Here is a 27,435-nt window from a genome sequence, read left to right on the forward strand (position 1 = left end):
GAGCTCAGCGGGGTGTGTGTGTGTGTGTGTGTGTGTTAGTTAGCAGGTTAGCAGCAGCATGGCGGCGGAAGGAGAGAGAGAAGGAGAGCGAGAGGTGGAAGGAGAGGAGGCCACGGTGTCCCTGGTGGATGTTCTGGAGGAGGATGAGGAGCTGGAGCAGGAGGCCTCGGCGGTGCTCGGAGGCAGCGACTCGGAGAAGTGCTCATACCCAGAGGTGAGGCGCGCGCACTCAGTCCTCATCAACAACAACACAAACACACAGCTGATCCAAACACCAAACACTTCCCCTCCACCAAACACTTCCCCTCCTCACTCTGCTCACTACTGCTCAATACTGCTCTCTTCACATAAACGAGCCGCCATGATCCAGACTCACCCCCTGTACACTACACAGTGCACTACTGAGGGATCCAAACTCACCCCCTGTACACTGCACGGTGCACTACTGAGGGATCTAAACTCACCCCCTGTACACTGCGTAGTACACTACTGAGGGATCCAAACTCACTCCCTGTACACTACACAGTGCACTACTGAGGGATCCAAACTCACCCCCTGTACACTACACAGTGCACTACTGAGAGACCCAAACTCACCCCCCTGTACACTGCGTAGTGCACTACTGAGGGATCTAAACTCACCCCCTGTACACTGCACGGTGCACTACTGAGGGATCTAAACTCACCCCCTGTACACTACACAGTGCACTACTGAGGGATCCAAACTCACTCCCTGTACACTACACAGTGCACTACTGAGGGATCCAAACTCACCCCCTGTACACTACACAGTGCACTACTGAGAGACCCAAACTCACCCCCCTGTACACTGCGTAGTGCACTACTGAGGGATCTAAACTCACCCCCTGTACACTGCATAGTGCACTACTGAGGGATCTAAACTCACCCCCTGTACACTGCGTAGTACACTACTGAGGGATCCAAACTCACCCCCTGTACACTGTGTAGTGCACTACTGAGGGATCCAAACTCACCCCCTGTACACTGTGTAGTGCACTACTGAGGGATCCAAACTCACCCCCTGTACACTGCGTAGTGCACTACTGAGGGATCTAAACTCACCCCCTGTACACTGCATAGTGCACTACTGAGGGATCTAAACTCACCCCCTGTACACTACACAGTGCACTACTGAGGGATCCAAACTCACCCCCTGTACACTACACAGTGCACTACTGAGGGATCCAAACTCACCCCCTGTACACTGCACAGTGCACTACTGAGGGATCCAAACTCACCCCCTGTACACTGCATGGTGCACTACTGAGGGATCTAAACTCACCCCCTGTACACTACACAGTGCACTACTGAGGGATCCAAACTCACTCCCTGTACACTACACAGTGCACTACTGAGGGATCCAAACTCACCCCCTGTACACTACACAGTGCACTACTGAGAGACCCAAACTCACCCCCCTGTACACTGCGTAGTGCACTACTGAGGGATCTAAACTCACCCCCTGTACACTGCATAGTGCACTACTGAGGGATCTAAACTCACCCCCTGTACACTGCGTAGTACACTACTGAGGGATCCAAACTCACCCCCTGTACACTGTGTAGTGCACTACTGAGGGATCCAAACTCACCCCCTGTACACTGCGTAGTGCACTACTGAGGGATCTAAACTCACCCCCTGTACACTGCATAGTGCACTACTGAGGGATCTAAACTCACCCCCTGTACACTACACAGTGCACTACTGAGGGATCCAAACTCACCCCCTGTACACTACGTAGTGCACTACTGAGGGATCCAAACTCACCCCCTGTACACTACGCAGTGCACTACTGAGGGACTTTCTGTAGTCAGAGCACTACATACCACTATGGAATCCAATAATACAGGTGCTGGTCATATAATTAGAATATCATGAAAAAGTTGATTTATTTCAGTAATTCCATTCAAAAAGTGAAACTTGTGTATTATATTCATTCATTACACACAGACTGATATATTTCAAATGTTTATTTCTTTTAATTTTGATGATTATAACTGACAACTAATGAAAACCCCAAATTCAGTATCTCAGAAAATTAGAATATTGTGAAAAGGTTGAATATTGAAGACACCTGGTGCCACACGCTAATCAGCTAATTAACTCAAAACCCCTGCAAAGGCCTTTTAAACGGTCTCTCAGTCGAGTTCTGTAGGCGACACGATCATGGGGAAGACTGCTGACTCGACAGTTGTCCAAAAGACGACCATTGACACCTTGCACAAGGAGGGCAAGACACAAAAGGCCATTGCTAAAGAGGCTGGCTGTTCACAGAGCTCCGTGTCCAAGCACATTAATAGAGAGGCGAAGGGAAGGAAAAGATGTGGTAGAAAAAAAGTGTACAAGCAATAGGGATAAGCGCACCCTGGAGAGGATCGTGAAACAAAACCCGTTCAAAAACGTGGGGGAGATTCACAAAGAGTGGACTGCAGCTGGAGTCAGTGCTTCAGGAACCACCGCGCACAGACGCATGCAAGACACGGGTTTCAGCTGTCGCATTCCTTGTGTCAAGCCAATCTTGAACAAGAGACAGCATCAGAAGCGTCTCGCCTGGGCTAAAGACAAAAAGGACTGGACTGCTGCTGAGTGGTCCAAGGTTATGTTCTCTGATGAAAGTAAATTTTGCATTTCCTTTGGAAATCAAGGTCCCAGAGTCTGGAGGAAGAGAGGAGAGGCACAGAATCCACGTTGCTTGAGGTCCAGTGTAAAGTTTCCACAGTCGATGATGGTTTGCGGTGCCATGTCATCTGCCGGTGCTGGTCCACTGTTTTCTGAGGTCCAAGGTCAACGCAGCCATCTACCAGGAAGTTTTAGAGCACTTCATGCTTCCTGCTGCTGACCAGCTTTATGGAGATGCAGATTTCATTTTCCAACAGGACTTGGCACCTGCACACAGTGCCAAAGCTACCAGTACCTGGTTTAAGGACCACGGTATCCCTGTTCTTAATTGGCCAGCAAACTCGCCTGACCGTAACCCCATAGAAAATCTCTGGGGTATTGTGAAGAGGAAGATGCGATACGCCAGACCCAACAATGCAGAAGAGCTGAAGGCCACTATCAGAGCAACCTGGGCTCTCATAACACCTGAGCAGTGCCATAGACTGATCGGCTCCATGCCACGCCGCATTGCTGCAGTCATTCTGGCAAAAGGAGCCCCAACTAAGTATTGAGTGCTGTACATGCTCATACTTTTCAGTTGGCCAACATTTCTAAAAATCCTTTTTGTATTGGTCTTAAGTAACATTCTAATTTTCTGAGATACTGAATTTGGGGTTTTCATTAGTTGTCAGTTATAATCATCAAAATTAAAAGAAATAAACACTTGAAATATATCAGTCTGTGTGTAATGAATGAATATAATATACAAGTTTCACTTTTTGAATGGAATTACTGAAATAAATCAACTTTTTCATGATATTCTAATTATATGACCAGCACCTGTATTATTGTCATGTTGTCCCAGCCTCAAATCCCACAGTGCACTGCTTTTACTGCCCCCACATGATGCCCCACCTGAGCACTGGTTCTGTCAGTGGGGTTCGGAGAACCTCAGGGTCTACTGGTAGAAACCACAGCCCAAGTTCTGTACATTGTGGGATGATTTACGTTTGGCTCGGTGTTGATTTCTGATGATTTTATCTTTACCATGAGATATCGTAGATGCCTTGTTTAAGGGCATTTCAGCCATTCCTGCTGGTCCAGGGAATCGAACCAGCAACCTTTTTGGCTCTAAAGTTGCTTCTTTAACCTTTAGGCCATGGTTTCCCCATCATCGCAGCTGTATACAGTGAGGTGAAATAAGGTTTCTTGGAGAGACGACGTACAGATTGAAGAAAGAAAGCACAACTTTATTCATCACTCACTTGTGAAATTTCCTCTGCATTTAACCCATCTGAAGCAGTGAACACACACACACAGAGCAGTGGGCAGCAGTTGGGAGTTCGGGGCCTTGCTCAAGCGTACCTCAGCCCAAGGCCACCCCATATTAACCTAACCTGCATGTCTTTAGGGGAAACCGGAGCACCCGGAGGAAACCCACGCAGAAAGGCCCTCAGCGGCCGCTGGGTTTGAACCCAGAACCTTCTTGCTGTGAGGCGACAGTGCTAACCACTACACCACCGTGCTGCCCAAATTACGTGAAAGGGGAGAGCGTGAACGTAGTCCCCCTCCCCCACACCAGAAATGATGCAGTTGAGATTCTTGCATTTGAGGAATTCACAAAGGTCAGCACAGCCTGAGTGCAATGGCTGGGCGTCACTCAGGGCAAACCACCTTCTTGATCATGGTGGTTGCTCCTGCCAGATTGTGGACAGGACGGAAATAAATGAAGTACAGCAGGAACAATCGGAGTGCTGCGTGTAAAGACCGTCATCAGAGCGTTGATCCTCAATCCTCCGATCTGAAGAACAACACGAGTTTACAGTAAACACGGGGTCTGAAACTACAACTAGAATGTATGGAGTGATGCGTGTAAAAGAAAGACGGATGATGTTTAAAGAGATGGTGCAGAACTGCAGTGAGGATCCGAGTTTAGGATCCAAAGGAGAAAAGAAAAGAGCAGGTCTTGGATTACAGTCCCCAAGGTGTTTGGTGGCGTTTTTCCTCAGAGGGTTTTGTACGCATCGGTGTCCTGGTAGGAGAATGATCTCCGATGCTTCGCTCAATCGAATTCAACAATACACGACATCAGCGATGATCACAAATGCGTCATCTAACCGGTGCCAAACATTGACGAATATTTATAAACTCCTCACCCAACCGATTACAAACCTCGGTGACGGTCAGGCTCCGCCTCACCGCTGCGTCGCATCAGGGATTCAAGACCAATACATCTCAAGATGCTTGGCGATGTTTCCCTGAGCTTCAGGACGCGTTCCAAAACCCATCTGCGAGGATTCACCGCTTAGTTTGCCGATGAAAATATCGCCACCAAATTCCAAAGAATTGTTTTGTCACGTGTTTGGCCACTCACAAGGCGGAGACTCGCCAAAAAACAGCTCGCAAAGCTCAGAGAATGTTCACCGTACGTCACACGACTGGTGACCATGTGACTGATTTTTCATCGACAAGTATTCAGCGAGAAAAATGCTGGATTATTGTTCGGGCTGATTGATGTTCATCAGCTCCTCCATCGCTATGGTTACAGCATCACGTCCTCATGAAGAGTGATGTCATTAACAGGTTTATCAGTGGCCGAGTTTCCAACCTTGAGGTTGTTGCTCTATCTCGCCCCCTAGTGGAACAACACGTTAAATTTTCTTAAAACTTAAATTCCTCACTGAGGGGAAAAGGTTCACGTTTTAATACAAAAGCGTAAATCCTGTGCTGTGTGTAACGCGGTGCATTATGGGTAATGTAGGCGCTCCGTCAGGTTTCTCATGACTGAGAGCACGGAGAGGAGTCAAATTAATGCTTTTATAAAAGTGCTGTTTTTTATTTCTTCTGGACACTCATGAGCTGGAACACTGGGGGATGATGGAATATTATGGGATGCATTGATGTCATGGTGTTATAGGGGTATGTGGAGCGTCAGGCTCTGACTGGGGGGGTGATGGAATATTATGGGATGCATTGATGATGTCATGGTATTATAGGGGTATGTGGAGTGTCAGGCTCTGACTGGGGGGGGGTGATGGAATATTATGGGATGCATTGATGATGTCATGGTGTTATAGGGGTATGTGGAGCGTCAGGCTCTGACTGGGGGGGGGTGATGGAATATTATGGGATGTAATATTGTTGTCATGGTGTTATAGGGGTATGTGAAGCGTCAAGCTCTGTACGCGTGTAACACCTGCACGCCGAAGGGAGGAGAACCAGCAGGAATCTGTCTCGCCTGTTCATACAAGTGTCATGAAGGCCATGAACTGTTTGAGCTCTACACCAAGAGGTGAGTATGACCCTGAGGGGTCGAATCTCTCTCTCTCTCTCACACACACTCGCTCACCCCAGATGTTTTTCCCCTCCACAGGAATTTCCGGTGTGACTGTGGGAATGAGAAGTTTGGAGAGACGGAGTGCAGGCTGTTCCCGGTGAGTGCTCGTTGTTGATGTAATGTGTCTGATGTGATGCGAGTGTGATCGTGTGTTGCTGTCTCTCTCAGGACAAAGAGAAGACGAACTGCGGGAATAAATACAGTCACAATTTCTTCGGGCTGTACTGCACGTGTGAGAGACCGTACCCCGACCCAGAGGACGAGGTAACCGACAGGACAGACTGACACTCATTACATCACCAGCTCTGGGGTTTTTAGACTTTATTACTAAATAAGCTCTGCGTTTAAACCCATCTGGAACAGCGCACACACACACACACACACACGCTCGAGGGCACCATTGATATAGATGGAGGATTCATTCCCTCCCTGCAGGGAATCGAACCAGCAACCTTTCGGTTCCAAACCTGCTTCTTTCCCCTCGAGGCGAGTGGTGAGTGTGCGGTAGCGTGTCCCTGTATGGTCTTACGCTACAGCGCCGCGCCGACTCGGTACGGAGTGATATGAGCTCAGGGACAAACCCGGCGGTATAAAACCTGAGTTCTGGTGTTTACTGTTCTGAAAACTTTGTTTTGACTGCACGTGTGTGTGTGTGTGTGTGTCAGGTTGCGGATGAGATGATCCAGTGTGTGGTGTGTGAGGACTGGCTGCACGGCCGGGTGAGTTTTTACTCCAATGTGTGTTTACACAAAATATCTAATGATCTCATACACATTTACATACCACAGAGTATTAGAGCTGTCTGTCAGTCAGTATCTCTCATTCTCTCCGTCTGTCTTTCTATCGCTTTATCTTGCTCTGTCTGTCTATATCTCTCTCTCTGTCTCTTTCTATCTCTCTCATTCTCTCCGTCTGTCTTTCTATCTCTCTTTATCTTGCTCTTTGTCTATATCTCTCTATCTTGCTCTCTCTGTCTATATATCTCTCATTCTCTCTGTCTGTCTTTCTATCTCTCTTTATCTTGCTCTGTCTATATCTCTCTCATTCTCTCCGTCTCTCTTTCTATCTCTCTTTATCTTGCTCTGTCTATATATCTCTCTCATTCTCTCTCTCTGTCTATATCTCTCTCATTCTCTCGTCTGTCTTTCTATCTCCCTTTATCTTGCTCTTTGTCTATCTCTCTCATTCTCTGTCTATATATCTCTCTCATTCTCTCTCTGTCTTTCTATCTCTTTATCTTGCTCTATCTGTCTATATCTCTCTCTCCATCTGTCTTTCTATCTCTATCTTGCTCTCTGTCTATATCTCTCTCATTCTCTCCATCTGTCTTTCTATCTCTCTTTATCTTGCTCTCTGTCTATATCTCATTCTCTCTGTCATTCTCTCTGTCTGTCTTTCTATCTCTCTTTATCTTGCTCTCTGTCTATCTCTCTCATTCTCTCCATCTGTCTTTCTGTCTCATTCTCTCTGTGTCTTTCTATCTCTCTGTCTATATCTCTCTATATATCTCTCTCTGTCTTTCTATCTCTCTTTATCTTGCTCTCTGTCTATATCTCATTCTCTTCGTCTGTCTTTCTATCTCTCTTTATCTTGCTCTTTGTTTATATCTCTCTGTCTATATATCTCTCTCATTCTCTCTCTCTTTATCTTGCTCTCTGTCTATATCTCATTCTCTCTGTCTGTCTTTCTATCTCTCTTTATCTTGCTCTCTCTGTCTATATCTCTCTCATTCTCTCGTCTGTCTTTCTATCTCTCTTTATCTTGCTCTCTCTGTCTATATCTCTCTCATTCTCTCGTCTGTCTTTCTATCTCTCTTTATCTTGCTCTCTCTGTCTATATCTCTCTTATTCTCTCGTCTGTCTATCTCTCTTTATCTTACTCTCTCTGTGTATATCTCTCTCCTTCTCTCCCTGTCTGTCTCTCTCTCAGCACTTGGGCTGTGTGGTCCCGGAGTGTGTGGAGCTTCAGGAGATGATCTGTGAGTCGTGTATGAATCAGTGTGTGTTCCTGTGGATCTACGCTGCTCACCTGGCAGGTACAGACCGACTCTGGATGAGTTAAAGCGCTCTCGGGATTCATCATTCACACTTTATTTTACTAAACTGCGTGTGGTGTGGTTCGGTTTGCTTTGCTCAGTGCCTCCGACAGTGAGAGTGTGTAAAGAAGAAGAGGGCAGTGTGAGAGTGGAGGTGGAGCACGATGAAGAGGGGAATAAAACAGAAGTGAAGAGCTCGCTGAATGAGAAGGTACCACAGTGTGTAGTGATGCTCGGGGGGGGGAGGGGTCTCAGGGCTGACCACTGGGTGGCGGTGGAGTGTTCATTCTATTCCTCTGTGAAAAATGTTCCAGCTTTAAAGTGTGTGTTGGGTTTATTCTGAGCAGGCGGAGGTGAACGGGACGGCCGGCTGCAAGAGGAAGCTGCAGGAGCTGGAGGCTGAAGGTTCAGGCTGCAGGTTTGAGGAGATGAAGTCGTCGGGGAAGAGCCGGGTTCAGCAGGGAGCGGTGTTCTGGCCCGCAGCATGGCGCAATAAACTCTGTTCCTGTCCACACTGTAAGGTACAGACACCCCCCACCACACACACACACACTTCTGTACATCGGCCTTGATAGGTGTTTTTTTTGCTCACTTTAGGAATAAAACAGGAAGTTGTAGGATGTTAGTTCTTTGTCACAATACAAACGTCACTTAAAAAAAAATCATGAAAATATACCTGTATTGATCCCAAGCTGTGTTTAATTATGTTAGTACAGTGGTACCTCGGGTTACGAACTTAATTCGTTCTTTGACTCCGTTCACGAACCAAATTAATTTTTCCCATTGAAATTAATGTAAATCCAATTAATCCGTTCACCGGGCCCAGAAACAGTTTTTTTTAGTAACTTTTTATGGGTTTGTGTGGAAAAAATACAGAAAGGAATTAAAGAACCTTAATTATAGAAAAATACAGTAATACTAAAATAAAACATAACTGTACAGTCCACTTTACTTTTGTGGTTGATAGCTGCTTGGCGAGATCAGAAACACGAACACCACGTTCATGTTTAAGTATTATTTCCTTCTTCCATAAATCATCCACTGCTGCTCAAGGTGTGCCTCAGGGTTCTGTCCTTGGTCCCCTTCTTTTTATATTATATGTTTCTCCTATAGGCCAGACTATTCGTAACCATGGCCTTAACTTTCATTGTTATGCTGATGACATTCAAATCTACATCACTATCACCCCTTCCATAGCCTCTGTCCAGCTGCTGAGGACTTGCAGCAATGGCTGCATAAGAACCGCCTTAAACTTAATGCTAGCAAAACGGAGGTTCTATTAGGCTACGTTCACACTGCAGGCTGAAGTGACTCAAATCCGATCTTTTCGCCCATATGTGACCTGTATCCGATCTTTTATTGACAATATGAACGACACAGATCCGATTTTTTCAAATCCGACCCAGGCCGTTTGGATATGTGGTCCTAATTCCGATTCCTATCCGTCTCGTCTCGTCTCGTCTTCTTCCGCTTTATCCGGGACCGGGTCGCGGAGGCAGCAGTCTAAGCAGGGAAGCCCAAACTTCCCTTTCCCCAGACACCTCGGCCAGCTCCTCGGGAAGAACACCGAGGCGTTCCCAGGCCAGCCGAGAGACATAGTCCCTCCAGCGTGTCCTGGGTCTTCCCCGGGGCCTCCTCCCGGGGGGACATGCCTGGAACACCTCCCCAGGGAGGCGTCCAGGAGGCATCCGAAAAAGATGCCCGAGCCACCTCAGCTGATTCCTCTCGATGTGGAGCAGCAGCGGCTCTACTCCGAGCTCCTCCCGAGTGACTGTGCTTCTCACCCTATCTCTAAGGGAGCGCCCAGCCACCCTGCGAAGGAAACTCATTTCGGCCGCTTGTATCCGCGATCTTGTCCTTTCGGTCATTACCCAAAGCTCATGACCATAGGTGAGAGTCGGAACGTAGATCGACCGGTAAATTGAGAGCTTCGCCTTTTGGCTCAGCTCCTTCTTCACCACAACGGACCGGTAAAGCGACCGCATCACTGCGGAGGCTGCACCGATCCGCCTGTCGATCTCACGCTCCATCCTTCCCTCACTCGTGAACAAGATCCCGAGATACTTAAACTCCTCCACTTGAGGCAGAACTTCTCCACCAACCTGGAGAGGGCAAGCCACCCTTTTCCGGTCGAGAACCATGGCCTCGGACTTGGAGGTGCTGATTCTCATCCCAGCCGCTTCACACTCGACTGCAAACCGCCCCAGTGCATGCTGAAGGTCCTGGTTTGAAGAAGCCAACAGGACAACATCATCCGCAAAAAGCAGAGATGAAATCCTGTGGTTCCCAAACAGGATTCCTTCTGGCCCCTGGCTGCGCCTAGAAATTCTGTCCATAAAAATTATGAACAGAACCGGTGACAAAGGGCAGCCCTGCCGGAGTCCAACATGCACTGGGAACAGGTCTGACTTACTGCCGGCAATGCGAACCAGACTCCTGCTCCGTTCGTACAGGGACCGGACAGCCCTTAGCAAAGAGCCCCGAACCCCATACTCCCGAAGCACCCCCCACAGAATACTACGGGGGACACGGTCGAATGCCTTCTCCAGATCCACAAAGCACATGTGGACTGGTTGGGCAAACTCCCATGAACCCTCGAGCACCCTATGAAGGGTATAGAGCTGGTCCAGTGTTCCACGACCAGGACGAAAACCGCATTGTTCCTCCTGGATCCGAGGTTCGACTATTGGTCGAATTCTCCTCTCCAGTACCCTGGAGTAAACCTTCCCTGGGAGGCTGAGAAGTGTGATTCTCCTATAATTGGGGCACACTCTCCGGTCCCCTTTCTTAAAAAGAGGGACCACCACCCCAGTCTGCCACTCCAGAGGCACTGTCCCTGACCGCCACGCGATGTTGCAGAGGCGTGTCAACCAAGACAGCCCCACAACATCCAGAGACTTGAGATACTCAGGGCGGATCTCATCCACCCCCGGTGCCTTGCCACCGAGGAGCTTGCAAACCACCTCAGTGACTTCGGCTTGGGTAATGGACGAGTCCACCTCTGAGTCATCAGCCTCAGTCTCCTCAGTGGAAGACATGACGGTGGGATTGAGGAGATCCTCAAAGTATTCCTTCCACCGCCCGACAATGTCCCCAGTCGAGGTCAACAGCTCCCCACCCGCACTGTAAACAGTGTTGGCAGAGTACTGCTTCCCCCTCCTGAGGCGCCGGACGGTTTGCCAGAATTTCTTCGAGGCCGACCGATAGTCCTTCTCCATGGCCTCCCCGAACTCCTCCCAGTTCCGAGTTTTTGCTTCCGCAACTGCCCGAGCTGCAGCACGCCTGGCCTGCCGATACCCGTCAGCTGCCTCGGGAGTCCTGGAGGTTAACATGGCCCGATAGGACTCCTTCTTCAGCTTGACGGCATCCCTTACTTCTGGTGTCCACCACCGGGTTCGGGGATTGCCGCCACGACAGGCACCGGAGACCTTGCGGCCACAGCTCCGAACAGCTGCGTCCACAATGGAGGTAGAGAACATGGTCCACTCAGACTCAATGTCCCCCGCCTCCCTCGGAAGCTGGGAAAAGCTCTCCCGGAGGTGGGAGTTAAAGACCTCCCCGACAGAGTGCTCGGCCAGACGTTCCCAGCAGACCCTCACCATACGTTTGGGCCTGCCAGGTCTGTCCAGCTTCCTCCTCCGCCAGCGGATCCAACTCACCACCAGGTGGTGATCAGTTGACAGCTCAGCCCCTCTCTTCACCCGAGTGTCCAAGACATAGGGCCGGAGATCAGATGAAACGACTACAAAGTCTGTCATTGACCTCCGACCTAAGGTGTCCTGGTGCCACGTGCACTTATGGACACCCCTATGCTCGAACATGGTGTTCGTTATGGACAAACCGTGACTAGCACAGAAGTCCAATAACAAAACACCACTCGGGTTCAGATCGGGGAGGCCGTTCCTTCCAACCACGCCCCTCCAGGTGTCACTGTCATCTCCCACGTGAGCATTGAAGTCCCCCAGTAACACAATGGAGTCCCCAGTCTGAGCACTCCTCAGTACCTCTCCCAGGGACTCCAAGAAGGCCGGATACTCTATACTGCTATTTGGGCCATAGGCACAAACAACAGCAAGAGCCCTCTCCCCAATCCGAAGGCGCAGCGAGGCGACCCTCTCGTTCACTGGGGTAAACTCCAACACATGGCGGCTGAGCTGGGGAGCTATAAGCAAGCCCACACCAGCCCGCCGCCGCTCACCACGGGCGACTCCAGAGAAGTGGAGAGTCCAGCCCCTCTCGAGGAGCTGGGTTCCAGAGCCCAAGCTGTGCGTGGAGGTGAGCCCGACTATCTCTAGCCGGTACCTCTCAACCTCCCGCACAAGCTCAGGCTCTTTCCCCCCCAGCGAAGTGACATTCCATGTCCCAACAGCCAGCCGCTGTGTCCGGGGATCAGGTCGTCGAGGCCCCTGCCTTCGACTGCCACCCAATCCACATTGCACCAGTCCCCTACTGCTACCTCTGTGGGTGGTGAACCCACAGGAGGTCGGGCCCACGTCACCTCTTCGGGCTGAGCCCGGCCGGGCCCCATGGGCAAAGGCCCGGCCACCAAGCGCTCGCATACGAGCCCCAACCCCGGGCCTGGCTCCAGGGTGGGGCCCCGGCTGCGTCATCCCGGGCGACGTCACGGTCCTCGGATTTTTCTCCATAGGGGTTTTGGTGAACTGCTCTTAGTCTGGCCTGTCACCTAGGACCTGTCTGCCTTGGGAAACCCTGACAGGGGCATAATGCCCCCGACAACATAGCTCCTAGGATCATTCAAGCACACAAACCCCTCCACCACAATAAGGTGGCAGTTCAAGGAGGGGCGATTCCTATCCGCTCTTTTCATATGCGACTTCAGTCTGAACCGCCAGGTCGCATTCATCCGACTTACACGTCATCAACAAGCCACAAACGTCACTATTCTGCGCTGAAGTAGGCGGCGGGTCTCTCAAAAAAAATTACAACAACATGGCGCATAATCACAGGCGCAGATAGAGGGTGGGACTCGTCCCACCCAGATTTAAATTCACCTCGTTCGGTCCCCCCCACTTATAGGGAGGAAAAAACGTCTATGCTGTCTTTCTTTGCATAAGGCAAACCTCACGGAAAAATCAAAAGACTAATTACCATTCGGTTTATTGAGGTGCACAGCAGTGTATACATAGTTGCAACAACTCGCATAAAACAAAGACTGATATTCAGTTGGTTGAGCTGCGCAGACTGCACAGGTTGCGAGCTTGAGCTTGGTTGCTATGGTTACTAACAACAAGTTTGACAGGCATATCGGGGTTGGGGTTGGTTTGCTGGCAGCTTTGTCCCCCCCAGTTCAAAAAACGTATCTGCGCCCCTGCGCATGACATCAATGCGAGGGACGCTTCGGGCTGTGAAGGTTCTGAATCTTCTCAATGGAAGGACGCAGAGGTTAGGGAGCTGATTTCCATTTGGGGGGATGCAGCTATTCAAGCTAGATTGGATGGGTCATACCGCAACCGGGCGGTTTTACTTCCGTAAACACTGGCCATGCTCACTGCGTGTGACGTCGTCGTATCCTGCAATGCGCATGCGGAACACTTTTAGGTCGCTTTTCGTTCATACTGAGGATCACATACAAGTCGCATATATTTGTTAATGTGAACGACCTCACAAAAAAATCGGAATTGAGCCTTAAGCCTTGCAGTGTGAACGTAGCGTTAGTAGGTGCCAAAAGACGGGTTCTGAACTTCTCCAGTTTTACTATTGATGTTGATGGTGTGTCTATTAGTCCTTCCCAAGTTATAAAAAACCTTGGAGTTCTCTTTGACTCCACCCTTACGTTTGAACCCCATCTTAAACTAATGACTAAGAATGCTTTCTTTCACCTCCGCAATATTGCACGTCTCCGCCCTGTTCTCTTGGAAACTGATGCCAAAATGGTCAATGCGTTTATTTTTTCTTGTCTTGTTCTCTCTTTTACGGTCTCCCTGCCACATCGCCTGCAGTCCATCCAAAACTCAGCAGCTCAAGTCCTCACACTCCCCAAGCGCACTGCTCGCATCACTCCTGTTTTACAGCAACTGCATTGTTTGCCAGTTATTTTTTGGATCAAATACAAAATCTTGCTTTTAACCTATAAAGCTCTTCATGGTTTCGTCCCTCCCGCTCCCTCAGATCTTCTGTCTGTGGACTTCTGACTGTCCCACGGTTTAAACTGGCATCTATGGGTGGCAGATCTTTCAGTGTTGCTGCTCCTAAACTTTGGAACTCGTTACCACAATCGCTTCGTGACTCTTCCACTCTCTCTTCCTTCAACGCTCACTTGAAAACTTCTCTTTACCTCACACTACTCTTCCTAGTGTGTGTTTTTTTTTTTTTTTTTGGTAACTCCTGTGGAAAGCGTCCTTGGGTTTGTGAAAGGCGCGATATAAATTGAACTTGTTGTTTAGGCTTTTTAACAGCACCATCACCAACACTTCACTTTCTTGGGAGCCATAATTTATGGAATCAAATTTGTGCCAAAATGTTCATACAATACTTTTGAAATATCAAACAAAAACAAGTCAATTTTTTTAGACTGGCAAACAAATTATTCGTGTAATCGTGCAAAATATCAGTCTATTACTCTTCAGAAACCTTTTATTTTTGTTCCGCGTCTTTCTCAGTTTTGTTTGACGTAATTTATTTTGGTTGCGATTCCAGCTTTCTCGTTTGCGCTCCCTGACTTTTTGCTGCAGTTTTGGCACAAACTTCCCGTGTGGGCGGGCTGTCCAGGAATGCATCCCCATTGGCTAACTTGTGTTTGACTGACAGCTCCGCTCAGCCATTCCCTACTCGGATTCTGGCGGACTGTTTGACGAGTGAGCGATCCATTGACGGTAAACAAGGATGGAGTGGACTTCAGTGGCGACTATGATAATGAATTAATTCAACAAAGTGTAAATTCAATATCATAATCGCCACTGAAGTCCACTCGATCCTTGTTTACCGTCAATGGATCGCTCACTCGTCAAACAGTCCGCCAGAATCCGAGTAGGGAATGGCTGAGCGGAGCTGTCAGTCAAACACAAGTTAGCCAATGGGGATGCATTCCTGGACAGCCCGCCCACACGGGAAGTTTGTGCCAAAACTGCAGCAAAAAGTCAGGGAGCGCAAACGAGAAAGCTGGAATCGCAACCAAAATAAATTACGTCAAACAAAACTGAGAAAGATGCGGAACAAAAATAAAAGGTTTCTGAAGAGTAATAGACTGATATTTTGCACGATTACACGAATAATTTGTTTGCCAGTCTAAAAAAATTGACTTTTTTTTGTTTTTTGATTTGTCGTTTTTGTTTGATATTTCAAAAGTATTGTATGAATATTTTGGCACAAAATTGATTCCATAATAATGAGGGTTAATTTAATGCAAAAAGTAAAAAAGAAATCGTATCAACACAACGCAGTGACAGTGTTCACAGCGCGCCACCTTGAGTACAACTGATGGTGCGGAAGCCCGGCCGTTTGACTGTAAATATTTTGTAAAAATGTTGTTCTGTATGAAAAATGTATTGCTTTTAGAAAGTATGTTGCAAGTTAGTCATCAGTTTATACCTGGCACCTTTATTTACAACCCCGATTCCAAAAAAGTTGGGACAAAGTACAAATTGTAAATAAAAACAGAATGCAGTAATTTACAAATCTCAAAAACTGATATTGTATTCACAATAGAACATAGACAACATATCAAATGTCGAAAGTGAGACATTTTGAAATTTCATGACAGCAACACATCTCAAAAAAGTTGGGACAGGGGCAATAAGAGGCTGGAAAAGTTAAAGGTACAAAAAAGGAACAGCTGGAGGACCAAATTGCAACTCATTAGGTCAATTGGCAATAGGTCATTAACATGACTGGGTATAAAAAGAGCATCTTGGAGTGGCAGTGGCTCTCAGAAGTAAAGATGGGAAGAGGATCACCAATCCCCCTAATTCTGCACCGACAAATAGTGGAGCAATATCAGAAAGGAGTTCGACAGTGTAAAATTGCAAAGAGTTTGAACATATCATCATCTACAGTGCATAATATCATCAAAAGATTCAGAGAATCTGGAAGAATCTCTGTGCGTAAGGGTCAAGGCCGGAAAACCATACTGGGTGCCCGTGATCTTCGGGCCCTTAGACGGCACTGCATCACATACAGGCATGCTTCTGTATTGGAAATCACAAAATGGGCTCAGGAATATTTCCAGAGAACATTATCTGTGAACACAATTCACCATGCCATCCGCCGTTGCCAACTAAAACTCTATAGTTCAAAGAAGAAGCCGTATCTAAACATGATCCAGAAGCGCAGACGTCTTCTCTGGGCCAAGGCTCATTTAAAATGGACTGTGGCAAAGTGGAAAACTGTTCTGTGGTCAGACGAATCAAAATTTGAAGTTCTTTATGGAAATCAGGGACGCCGTGTCATTCGGACTAAAGAGGAGAAGGACGACCCGAGTTGTTATCAGCGCTCAGTTCAGAAGCCTGCATCTCTGATGGTATGGGGTCGCATTAGTGCGTGTGGCATGGGCAGCTTACACATCTGGAAAGACACCATCAATGCTGAAAGGTATATCCAGGTTCTAGAGCAACATATGCTCCCATCCAGACGACGTCTCTTTCAGGGAAGACCTTGCATTTTCCAACATGACAATGCCAAACCACATACTGCATCAATTACAGCATCATGGCTGCGTAGAAGAAGGGTCCGGGTACTGAACTGGCCAGCCTGCAGTCCAGATCTTTCACCCATAGAAAACATTTGGCGCATCATAAAACGGAAGATACGACAAAAAAGACCTAAGACAGTTGAGCAACTAGAATCCTACATTAGACAAGAATGGGTTAACATTCCTATCCCTAAACTTGAGCAACTTGTCTCCTCAGTCCCCAGACGTTTACAGACTGTTGTAAAGAGAAAAGGGGATGTCTCACAGTGGGAAACATGGCCTTGTCCCAACTTTTTTGAGATGTGTTGTTGTCATGAAATTTAAAATCACCTAATTTTTCTCTTTAAATGATACATTTTCTCAGTTTAAACATTTGATATGTCATCTATGTTCTATTCTGAATAAAATACGGAATTTTGAAACTTCCACATCATTGCATTCCGTTTTTATTTACAATTTATACTTTGTCCCAACTTTTTTGGAATCGGGGTTTTATTTAACCTTTTTAATATATGTATAAGGGGAAAATGTATACCGAGCGTCTCACTGTACACACAGTTTATCCCGCTTATTACACACTACTTCCGAAAGAAATCAGTAATTTGACACAAAACATTCTGCGAATGACGCGGCCCATAGCAACAGTGTGTTATACAGAAATGAGACCGTAACTGACCAAAGTATTTAAATCTCTGACGCTACAAGGCGTGTGTGTGTGTGGTTACAGAGTGTGTTTGCAGAGGGCGGAGTGTCCTTCCTGTTGGACGAGACGGACACGGTGCTCGCCTACGAGAACAAGGGAAAAACCACGGAGCAGGCGAACGGGGGCGAGGCTCGAGACCCGCTCATGTCTGCACTCAACAACCTGAACCGTGTTCAGCAGCTCGAGATCATTCACGGTACACACACACACACACGCAAATAAAGTCATAGCTAACCTGTAAGTAATGCTGTGCAGTGTTTTCCCCAGAAAAAGATTAAAGCCCTAAATTCTGGCATGATAAAACACAGACAATTGAGCGCCAAAGGCGTGAAGTGAAACTGGGGGGTGCGGGGGCGTGGCTCCCCTGGAAAATTCTTTGAAAATCGATGCTCTCAGGCGCATTTTCAGGGTCTCTGATTTTCAGGGTCTCTGATTTTCAGGGTCTCTGAGAGGTTTTAGATCCATGATGATTATAGGATCGATTTTCCCAGTGTTTCAGTGATTTCTGACCTCAATAGTATTAATGTAAACACATTTGAAATTTCACCTTGAACTTCAACAGCAAGTTAAACTGTTTTGTTATCGATTACTGAGGTCTACGATCGACTGAAAATCTACAGAGATCCCTTAATTATCTCTGATCGAGTCGTGTTGTAACAAAAATGTGCATGAAAATATGACCAGTGGTTTGCTCCGTCTTATGCAACCCAATGAAGAGACTCGATCATCACGACCTCCTGTTGATCACAAAGGGGTCTGAACCGAAGACCTGCCACCTTAAAATAAGTTGCTGTCTTACTATAACTGTAATGGTTTAGAATGTTTCCGATGCAGTTACCGTAATATATGTAGAAGTAAGATGCACTGAAAAGAAAAGTAAGGCAGCTGCATATTATAAAGCTTAAATTTTGGCACTTTATTAAATGGACTAGATTAAGATTAAAACACATTTAAAGGGAAAGAAAATTTAATTTCTACAGTTTAAAGGCGTCGTGCGGTAATTTCAGCAATCAGGCTATATCATATGTCAAAATGTCAGGTTTGGTGGGTTATTCAAGCCCCGCGATCTCAGTGTCACGATGCGCCCGCTGCAAGCATTTAAAGTTGACGCGCACAGCCAAATTTAGGCAGCCAGCCGTTAACTAGGTCAACTTATGTGTGACGTCATACCAGTAACCTCCCTTGGGTGATGCTGGCCTGTCGCCATGTTTTCTCTATAGCGTGCGTTTACATTGCGGATTTATTCAGTTTGTGGATAGTTTTGAACACTCAAAACACTATGAAATGATGTATTAATATTCTGCGATACAAAATGCCTAATCGGTGTATTGTGTTTGGCTGTAACAACACCCCATGTCGCTTTTAATAGGTCTAAGATCATCATGGGAGAGCAAAATAGATCTATAGGATAGAAACCAAAAGGCCAAATTTGGACTTGTGTCCAAATTTTACAGTGATTTATGCCACAGAGCTGCCTTTAACTAATAATTATCACTTATTACTGACGATTGTACGTTTACTAAACAATACAATACAAAGCTCAATACTCCCAGCCGATAACATACTGAATATCAAGTTAAAATCAACCGCAATAAAAGGAAAATGATGAAAACTGGAATATCAAGGGGTCTACTGTATCAGAAGGCCCACTGCATTTCGCGAGATTGCAAGCTGTCAAGTTGCTAGAATTCAATCTTTCTAGCTATACTTTCACCCCCTACAGCTATCAGTATTACACATAATCATAGATTAATCACACAGCATTCTAATTCAAGTGAAAACGGTCTTTAAAAATACACACAAGTAGTGATTTAGTCAGAGAAACCAACCAAAACAAGCCTTCAAGTCGCCGGTCTTCTTCATTCTCGTCGTCAGAACTGTCCTCATTTTCTTCTGAAGATGAGCGCTCGGGTTCAAATCTGTAAGGCTGGATACCACCAGGACATTCAGCTGTCAAAATCTCTACTTGTGGGCCATTTTCTTCTTCTGTATCGGTAAAATCAAAGCTAATTTCCTCAGCATCGCTCCTATTTTCTGGTGTGTCCGCCGTTGCGACTGCACCGAGTGGTTACTGGTATGACGTCACGCAGCTGTTCCATTGACCGAGAGGGGGCGCTGCGAACGCGGGACATTTCAAGTGATGGGCATGACCAAATAAGGACCGATTACAACCACGGGAAGCTTTTGAAAAATCGACGGTCAATTTATTTCGAATCTCGGTGCAGAATAATGCGACTTTTATCACCACTGCGTGACGCCTTTAAGTTTGCAGAAAGATTATGCACTTAACACATTTCATGAAGGGAATTTGTCAAATGCAGCATAATTGTGAATAATAATAATAACGATGAGCGTATTCGGCAGTGTGACGTCACTGTGAGTCTTTAACAAAAGAATAATCCGGAGCCGCCTTCTGTTAAATGGGTCCCAGTGACGTCACACTGCCAAAACTGCTGATGATGATTATTTGAAACGATGCTGTATTTGACACATTTGGACAGCTTCACTTGGTGAGAGTTTATAAGCGCATAATCTTTCTGCAAACCCGAACTAATGGATTCAGTGTTCTGCTCCTGTAAAGCAGATGAATCCTCCTCGGCTTTTGGCCCAGTGTTGGGCAGCGCTCTCACAGTCCGTCTCGCTGCCAGCCATGCTGATGAGGATTCATTTGTCCAGCGAGTCTCCTCGCTTATTAAAATCACTCGGCTTTGTCCGTCTGGTGCGGGACGACATCGGCAGCCAATGAGATCGCTTATAATGAATCGGAAACTTCCGGGATGTCTGACGTTTTCTTTCGATGTTTTTATTGGACGGTTTGAACACGTGATCTTGACGTAGCCAACAGATTACTGTGACAGAATCGACACAAACATCAGTCAGTCTGTAAACGGATGTGTTATCTGCTCTCCTGTGCATCTCGTTACTTGTGGGGAGGAAATTTAACGTATCGGTATAAATCTAAGCGTATCGGGCCCGACACACTAAAACACTTTGGGGAAAACCGTGCTGTGTGTTAAACACAGAGTGACGGGTTGATTTTGTGATCAATTTTATCCAATTATAGTTAGATCTAATGTTCTTGAAACAAGTTCTTAATCACGAGCGCAAAACAGGCAGTGCTGTCCGGGTGGGAGGGGCTTACTCTGACAGGGGAGATGGTGTGTACTAAAGGTGGAACTGGTTGTGTGTGTGTGTGTGTGTGTGTCCCCTGTAGAGTATAACGACATGAAGACGGAGCTGAAGGATTACTTACAGAGATTCGCAGCAGAGGGAAAGGTACGCTCCTTTACTCCTCACTCACACTCTTCCGATGAGGACGGACTTAAAACTGTAAACTCGGACCTCACGCCGCTTCATCTGTTGTCTGTAGCCGACGCAGTGAAAACGGCCACTTTAATTTGCGTAATAGTTACAGTGGTGCTTGAAAGTTTGTGAACCCTTTAGAATTTTCTGCATAAGTATGACAAAAACATCAGATTTTCACACAAGTCCTAAAAGTAGATAAAGAGAACCAGTTCAACAAATGAGACAAAAACATCATACTTGGCAGTGTTCGAAATACCCGTCTGCATTTTGCAGAATGAAAAAATCAGGCTCGGGATTCAATGGTTCTCAATTTAGCAAACTCGCGGCGCTGTAAATAAACTGAAACCTGCACCGCGTGAACCTGACGGCGTTTTCCAGGTCTAAGTTGAGCAATATTTACGTAATACCGCCGACAACCAAATAAGGGCAGTTGCCATTTTCTGATGTAAGATTTCGTCACTTTTAATACCCGCCGGGAGGACCCGACAACTACCTCGGCTGCCAAGAAAACAAGGACGATTTTGTCGTATCTCGGCAAAACCGGCAGCCAGCGTGACTCCAGCAACAACAGCGACAGATCGCGTGTCTGTGAGGGTGATAAAAATGAAGACGGTCGCTGCTATAGTTGGATTGCTGTGGCGGGTACATCACGATCATGGTGACCCAGAAATACCGTAGAGGGAACTTTCCACGAAGATCATGGGCGTGCCGCCGCTGACTCAGAAACAGAGAAAACTTTCAGTGAAGATTGTGACAAGGTAATGTGTTTAATTTAGATTTAGGTTGTAAAGATTCTCAGCTTGTTCTATCCAATTGAGCCAGGAAAGATCATGGCCATGTTAACACGTTTATTTTTAGAGTGAGAGAATAAAGAATTACAGTAATGCTATGAGTTGTAAAGCTAGATATGATGTACAGTGAGAGTAATGCCGCTTTTCCACTACAAACGCGGCTGAGTCGGGCTGAGCCGTGTCGAGCTGAGTGGGGCTGTTGGAGTTGCATTTCGACTACAACCGCGCTGAACCGTGCTGGCTGGAAGTGGGTGGACACATTGGGTGGAGTTAGCGAAAGTGGGTGGACGTCAGGTGATGTCGTTAAGCAGCGCAAACAGTGACATCAGTGAGCTTTTAAGCGGTAGTCTCACGACCCGGAGAGTAAACAATAAACATGGAGGACATGGAGTCGTTAGTGTTGCTGGTCTTGGTGCTGTGGCTTGTTGTCACCAACAACGCGGACAGATACTGGCAAGAGCGTATAGATGAGGCGAGGCGCATAAGGCTTCAGAAATTCTCGTAATTCATAATTATTCTCCTTCCGGGTTTGCGGTGTTTACAGATCCCAGCGTGCTCGCGGGGCGTGTGTGGGCATGTGAGGACACTCCTCCTCACCAATCAGTGCACAGGGGAGTGTCTGCTCATGCCCCCAGCCTCACTCGGCTCGCTTTGGCTCGCTTCAGCCCCACTCCAAAACGGTGCGAGTTTTAGGGGCTAAGCAGGGCTGAAGCGAGCTGAGTCGTGCTGGTTTTTGGTAGTCGAAACGCGAGCCGTGTCGGGCTGAAGCAAGCTGATAAAGGGTAGTGGAAAAGGGCCATAAAAAGTATTTGATCCCTTGCTGATTTTGTTGGTTTGCCCACTAATAAAGTCATGATCATTCTATACTTTTAATGGTAGATGTATTCTAACATGGAGACAAAAAGAAAATCCAGAAAATAACTTTAAAGAATATATATTAATTGATTTGTATTTCATTGAGGGAAATAAGTATTTGATCCCCTAGTATGCATTAGGAGTTCTGGCTTTCACAGACCAGTTAGACACTCCCAATCAACCAGTTACCTGAACTGAAGACACCTGTTCAGACAGATTCCAAACTCTCCAACATGGGTAAGACCAAAGAACTCTCTCAGGACCTCAGAGACAGGATTGTTGACCTGCACAAATCTGGAATGGGCTACAAAAACATTAGCAAGATGCTGGGGATTAAAGTAACAACCGTTGGTGCAATTGTGAGAAAATTTAAGAAGTATAACATGGCCATCAGTAGACCTCGGTCTGGTGCTCCACAGAAGATTTCACCTCGTGGGGTGGCAGTGATCATGAGAACTGTGAGAAATCGGCCTGCAACCACACAGCGGGAGTTAGTGAATGACCTCAAGGCAGCTGGGACCACAGTCACCAGGAAAACAACTGGCAACACTTTGCGCCGCAATGGATTAAAATCCTGCAGTGCCCGAAAGGTACCCCTGCTTAAGAAGGCACATGTGGAGGCCCGCCTAAAGCAGAGATGCCTACTAGTACGGATTGGCCGTATTTTGTACGGAAAAGTTACATAAATACGATGTTACGGCAAACAGTGTTATTCTGTACGGAATTATTATAAAGTCTTAAATTCCAGTGAGTTGTTTTTAAATGTCCAAGCGACTTTTTCAATCCATGCGCGATTCACGGCTATTTATTTTTACGACAACCGCACATGCTGTGTGAGACATGGGCAGATTCCGCACATTTGTTCGCGCTGTTTTCAATACGTGCACTGCAAACTGTGTAGAACTGACATTAACATCACTCATGGTGGTCGCGATGACTGCAGGCGGCATGTCAACTACAAAAAAAACATATGGAGTATGCTGAAACGGCGAGTCAGGCGGAAAGTAAATCTGGGGGTATCCAGCAGTTTTTTACGAAATCTGTGGATGAAAAGACACGGAACGTGACACGTGCTGAAGCGGTGATGGTTGACTTGTGCTTGGAGTTGAACTTGCCAATTAGTGCCATGAAATGTGAGTTAAACTTATTCAGTTTCTTTTTACATGTCTGATTTTTATTCACTGAAATATCAAACACTGGCTGGACTTCTTTAATTCAAAGTCTTTTCAGTGTTGCAAGTACAAATGTACATGTAGTATGATCAAAAACAGAATTTTATGATTAGTGCTGTTGGGATTGTGGCAAAAAATTGATCATTCCACTGTTTTAAATACAATTATAAATGCCATTTTATTCAATGTCTCTTCTGAAGCATTTATATATTGGGACATTAAGATAACAATGTCGGACTCTCTTTGGCATGAAATAAGAAATTTTTTAAAATTTTATTAGAATCTGTAAACAGGTAGAACATTTTGCCAGGCAATATAATATAATACTTTTGAGGAGTTACATTCAATACCAATGACTGGTCGTCAACCGTAATGTCTGCAAACAGGGAACACTATTGTATTTATAAAAATGTGATATATTGTATGTTCTGGAAATTTGTTGAGTGGAAATTCAGTTGAGATGGCTGCTCGCGTTTTGTTTATTCAATTCACACAAAACAGTTCTTTTTAATAATTTAAATGTTAAACATATTGGTATATACACCTCTTTATAATGGAAATGCACATAATGTTACTGAAAGTCATTCCAAAATACTGAAAAATGTTTTCAAGAATACTGAAATTCAAAATTTGGGGTAGGCATCTCTGCTAAAGTATGCCAATGATCACCTCAAAGATGTACAAAGTGATTGGGAGAAGGTTCTGTGGACAGACGAGACCAAAATTGAACTATTTGGCCTAAACTCTACTCGTCATGTGTGGAGGAAGAAAAATGCTGCCTATGACCCCAGGAACACTGTGCCCACCGTCAAGCATGGAGGTGGAAGCATTATGTTTTGGGGGTGTTTCTCTGCCAAGGGCACAGGGCTACTTCACCGCATCAGTGGGAAGATGGATGGAGCCATGTACCGGGCAGTCCTGAGGGACAACCTCCTCCCCTCCGCCAGGAAGTTGAAAATGGGCCGTGGTCGGGTCTTCCAACATGACAACGACCCGAAGCATGCAGCAAAGGCGTGGCTCAAGAAGAACCACATTAAGGTCATGGAGTGGCCCAGCCAGTCTCCGGACCTCAATCCAATCGAAAATCTATGGAGGGAGCTGAAGGTCTGAGTTGCCAAGCAACAGCCCACCAACCTTAATGATTTAGAGAGGATCTGCAAAGAAGAGTGGGCCAAAATTCCCCCTGATGTGTGCGCTAACCTTGTGGTTAACTACAACAAATGTCTGTCCGCTGTGCTTGCAAACAAAGGCTTTGCCACCAAGTATTAAGTGCTTTTGGCTAGAGGGATCAAATACTTATTTCCCTCAGTGAAATACAAATCAATTAAAATATATTCTTTAAAGTTATTTTCTGGATTTTCTTTTTGATATTTTCTCTCCATGTTAGAATACATCTACCATTAAAAGTATAGAATGACCATGTCTTTATTAGTGGGCAAACCAACAAAATCAGCAAGGGATCAAATACTTTTTACTCTCACTGTAAATATAGGTATTATTAGGTTGAGAAGGGTGTAGTATGGAGGCTTGTGTATTTGCAGAAAATATTTCCAAATTGCAGAACACTGGAAAAAAGTATTTCGACCACTGCTTGGTCATTTATTTATTGAGGAAAATGATCCAATATTACATATCTGTGAGTGGCAAAAGTATGTGAACCTGTAGGATTAGCAGTTAATTTGAAGGTGAAATTAGAGTCAGGTGTTTTCAATCAGGTGTGAGTGGGCACCCTGTTTTATTTAAAGAACAGGGATCTATCAAAGTCTGATCTTCACAACACATGTTTGTGGAAGTGTATCATGGCACAAACAAAGGAGATTTCTGAGGACCTCAGAAAAAGCGTTGTTGATGCTCATCAGGCTGGAAAAGGTTACAAAACCATCTCTAAAGAGTTTGGACTCCACCAATCCACAGTCAGACAGATTGTGTACAAATGGAGGAAATTCAAGACCATTGTTACCCTCCCCAGGAGTGGTCGACCAACAAAGATCACTCCAAGAGCAAGGCGTGTAATAGTTGGCGAGGTCACAAAGGACCCCAGGGTAACTTCTAAGCAACTGAAGGCATCTCTCACATTGGCTAATGTTCATGAGTCCACCATGAGGAGAACACTGAACAACAATGGTGTGCATGGCAGGGTTGCAAGGAGAAAGCCACTGCTCTCCAAAAAGAACATTGCTGCTCATCTGCAGTTTGCTAAAGATCACGTGGACAAGCCAGAAGGCTATTGGAAAAATGTTTTGTGGACGGATGAGACCAAAATAGAACTTTTTGGTTTAAATGAGGAGTGTTATGTTTGGAGAAAGGAAAACACTGCATTCCAGCATAAGAACCTTATCCCATCTGTGAAACATGGTGGTGGTAGTATCATGGTTTGGGCCTGTTTTGCTGCATCTGGGCCAGGACGGCTTGCCATCATTGATGGAACAATGAATTCTGAATTATACCAGCGAATTCTAAAGGAAAATGTCAGGACATCTGTCCATGAACTGAATCTCAAGAGAAGGTGGGTCATGCAGCAAGACAACGACCCTAAGCACACAAGTCGTTCTACCAAAGAATGGTTAAAGAAGAATAAAGTGAATGTTTTGGAATGGCCAAGTCAAAGTCCTGACCTTAATCCAATGGAAATGTTGTGGAGGACCTGAAGTGAGCAGTTCATGTGAGGAAACCCACCAACATCCCAGAGTTGAAGCTGTTCTGTACGGAGGAACGGGCTAAAATTCCTCCAAGCCGGTGTGCAGGACTGATCAGCAGTTACCGCAAACGTCTAGTTGCAGTTATTGCTGCACAAGGGGGTCACACCAGATACTGAAAGCAAAGGTTCACATACTTTTGCCACTCACAGATATGTAATATTGCGTCATTTTCCTCAATAAATAAATGACCAAGTATAATATTTTTTGTCTCATTTGTTTAACTGGGTTCTCTTTATCTACTTTCAGGACTTGTGCGAAAATCTGATGATTTAAGTCATATTTATGCAGAAAATTCTAAAGGGTTCACAAACTTTCAAGCACCACTGTACATATTCATAGGCATGCAATTTATAATCAAATGTTTAGTTGCCTAAACCTCACTCTAATCATTTTCCTGTAACACCACAATTAAATTTTTTCAGAAAGCGTCCCTGTAAATGAGCTGTTGCTATAGAGACAATAATGTATGAGGTAATTAGAGCGAGTGTGCTAATAATATACACTATAAACCTGCACTGCTGTTGTCGAAAACTCATCAGCACCACAAGTTTGAGCGTCCTCGGTCAGATCACTTCGAAAGTTTTCCTTCGCTGTGATGGTTGGGATTTAAAACAACCAATCAGCAGAGACATCTTGGGTTCTCCCAGTTGCTGCGTTTTTGAGAAACTTAACTAGTCTTTTCCACCAGGTGGTGACCCCAGAAGACATCCGTCACTTCTTCGAACAGCAGCAGAGCCGTAAGAGACGGAGAGCCGACGCCGGTCAGTACTACTGCAGCTGAGTCCTCATTCAACTCCAGCCCTTGCCCTCCACCACAGTCATGCTCCTTTTGTAATAAATAAATATGCAGCCATGAATCGAGAAGCCATGGAGTTGGTTTTGAGATCAGCAGTCTGGTGAGGTTCTTCCCAAAGATTCATTAATAAATGACGTGGACGTACTACAGGACCGAAACCACGCTAATCTCCTGGGCTAACCTCTGTTCACACCTTTTTAGATTTTTTTTTTTGTTTCCTGCTTCATGATTGATTAATTAGAATCATGTCCCGAATGGCCGCTCCTGTTTGTTTTTTGCCAGTTCATATAACCGTCTTGCTTTTATTAATCACTGTTTTATCTGTACTTTAGACCTTGTGTTACTTTGTAAATGTATCTTTGAGAAATTAAACGTATTAATACTTTGAATTTGAGAGTCGCTGCTTCCCTCTGAGATCAGAACCACATTTATATCCAAACCTGTTACCATAGCAACCAGGGTTCCCAGTCGTCATC

General features: G+C 45.9%; 1 protein-coding gene and 1 non-coding gene across 3 annotated transcripts; one reads left to right on the plus strand and one right to left on the minus strand.

The window, feature by feature from the left end:
- ubr7 (ubiquitin protein ligase E3 component n-recognin 7) lies at positions 1-27,348 on the plus strand. 2 transcript variants are annotated; one of them, XM_060916288.1, is made up of 11 exons: positions 1-214; positions 5,777-5,910; positions 5,992-6,052; positions 6,124-6,219; positions 6,621-6,674; positions 7,885-7,990; positions 8,092-8,201; positions 8,335-8,511; positions 17,365-17,536; positions 20,555-20,616; positions 26,852-27,348. In XM_060916288.1, the coding sequence occupies exons 1-11, from the start codon at positions 59-61 to the stop codon at positions 26,942-26,944; spliced, it is 1,221 nt and encodes a 406-aa protein (XP_060772271.1). In that variant the 5' UTR covers positions 1-58; the 3' UTR covers positions 26,945-27,348. The 2 variants fall into 2 exon arrangements, with proteins under 2 accessions (XP_060772271.1, XP_060772272.1); XM_060916289.1 differs by having other exon boundaries at positions 4-214; positions 8,338-8,511.
- LOC132883930 (U1 spliceosomal RNA) lies at positions 4,161-4,327 on the minus strand. Its single transcript, XR_009654428.1, has one exon. It is a non-coding gene; the product is annotated as a U1 spliceosomal RNA (small nuclear RNA).
- Positions 27,349-27,435: the final 87 nt, after the last annotated feature.

The sequence above is a fragment of the Neoarius graeffei genome, chromosome 3 (assembly GCF_027579695.1).
Source record: "Neoarius graeffei isolate fNeoGra1 chromosome 3, fNeoGra1.pri, whole genome shotgun sequence".
NCBI classification, from domain to species: domain Eukaryota; kingdom Metazoa; phylum Chordata; class Actinopteri; order Siluriformes; family Ariidae; genus Neoarius; species Neoarius graeffei.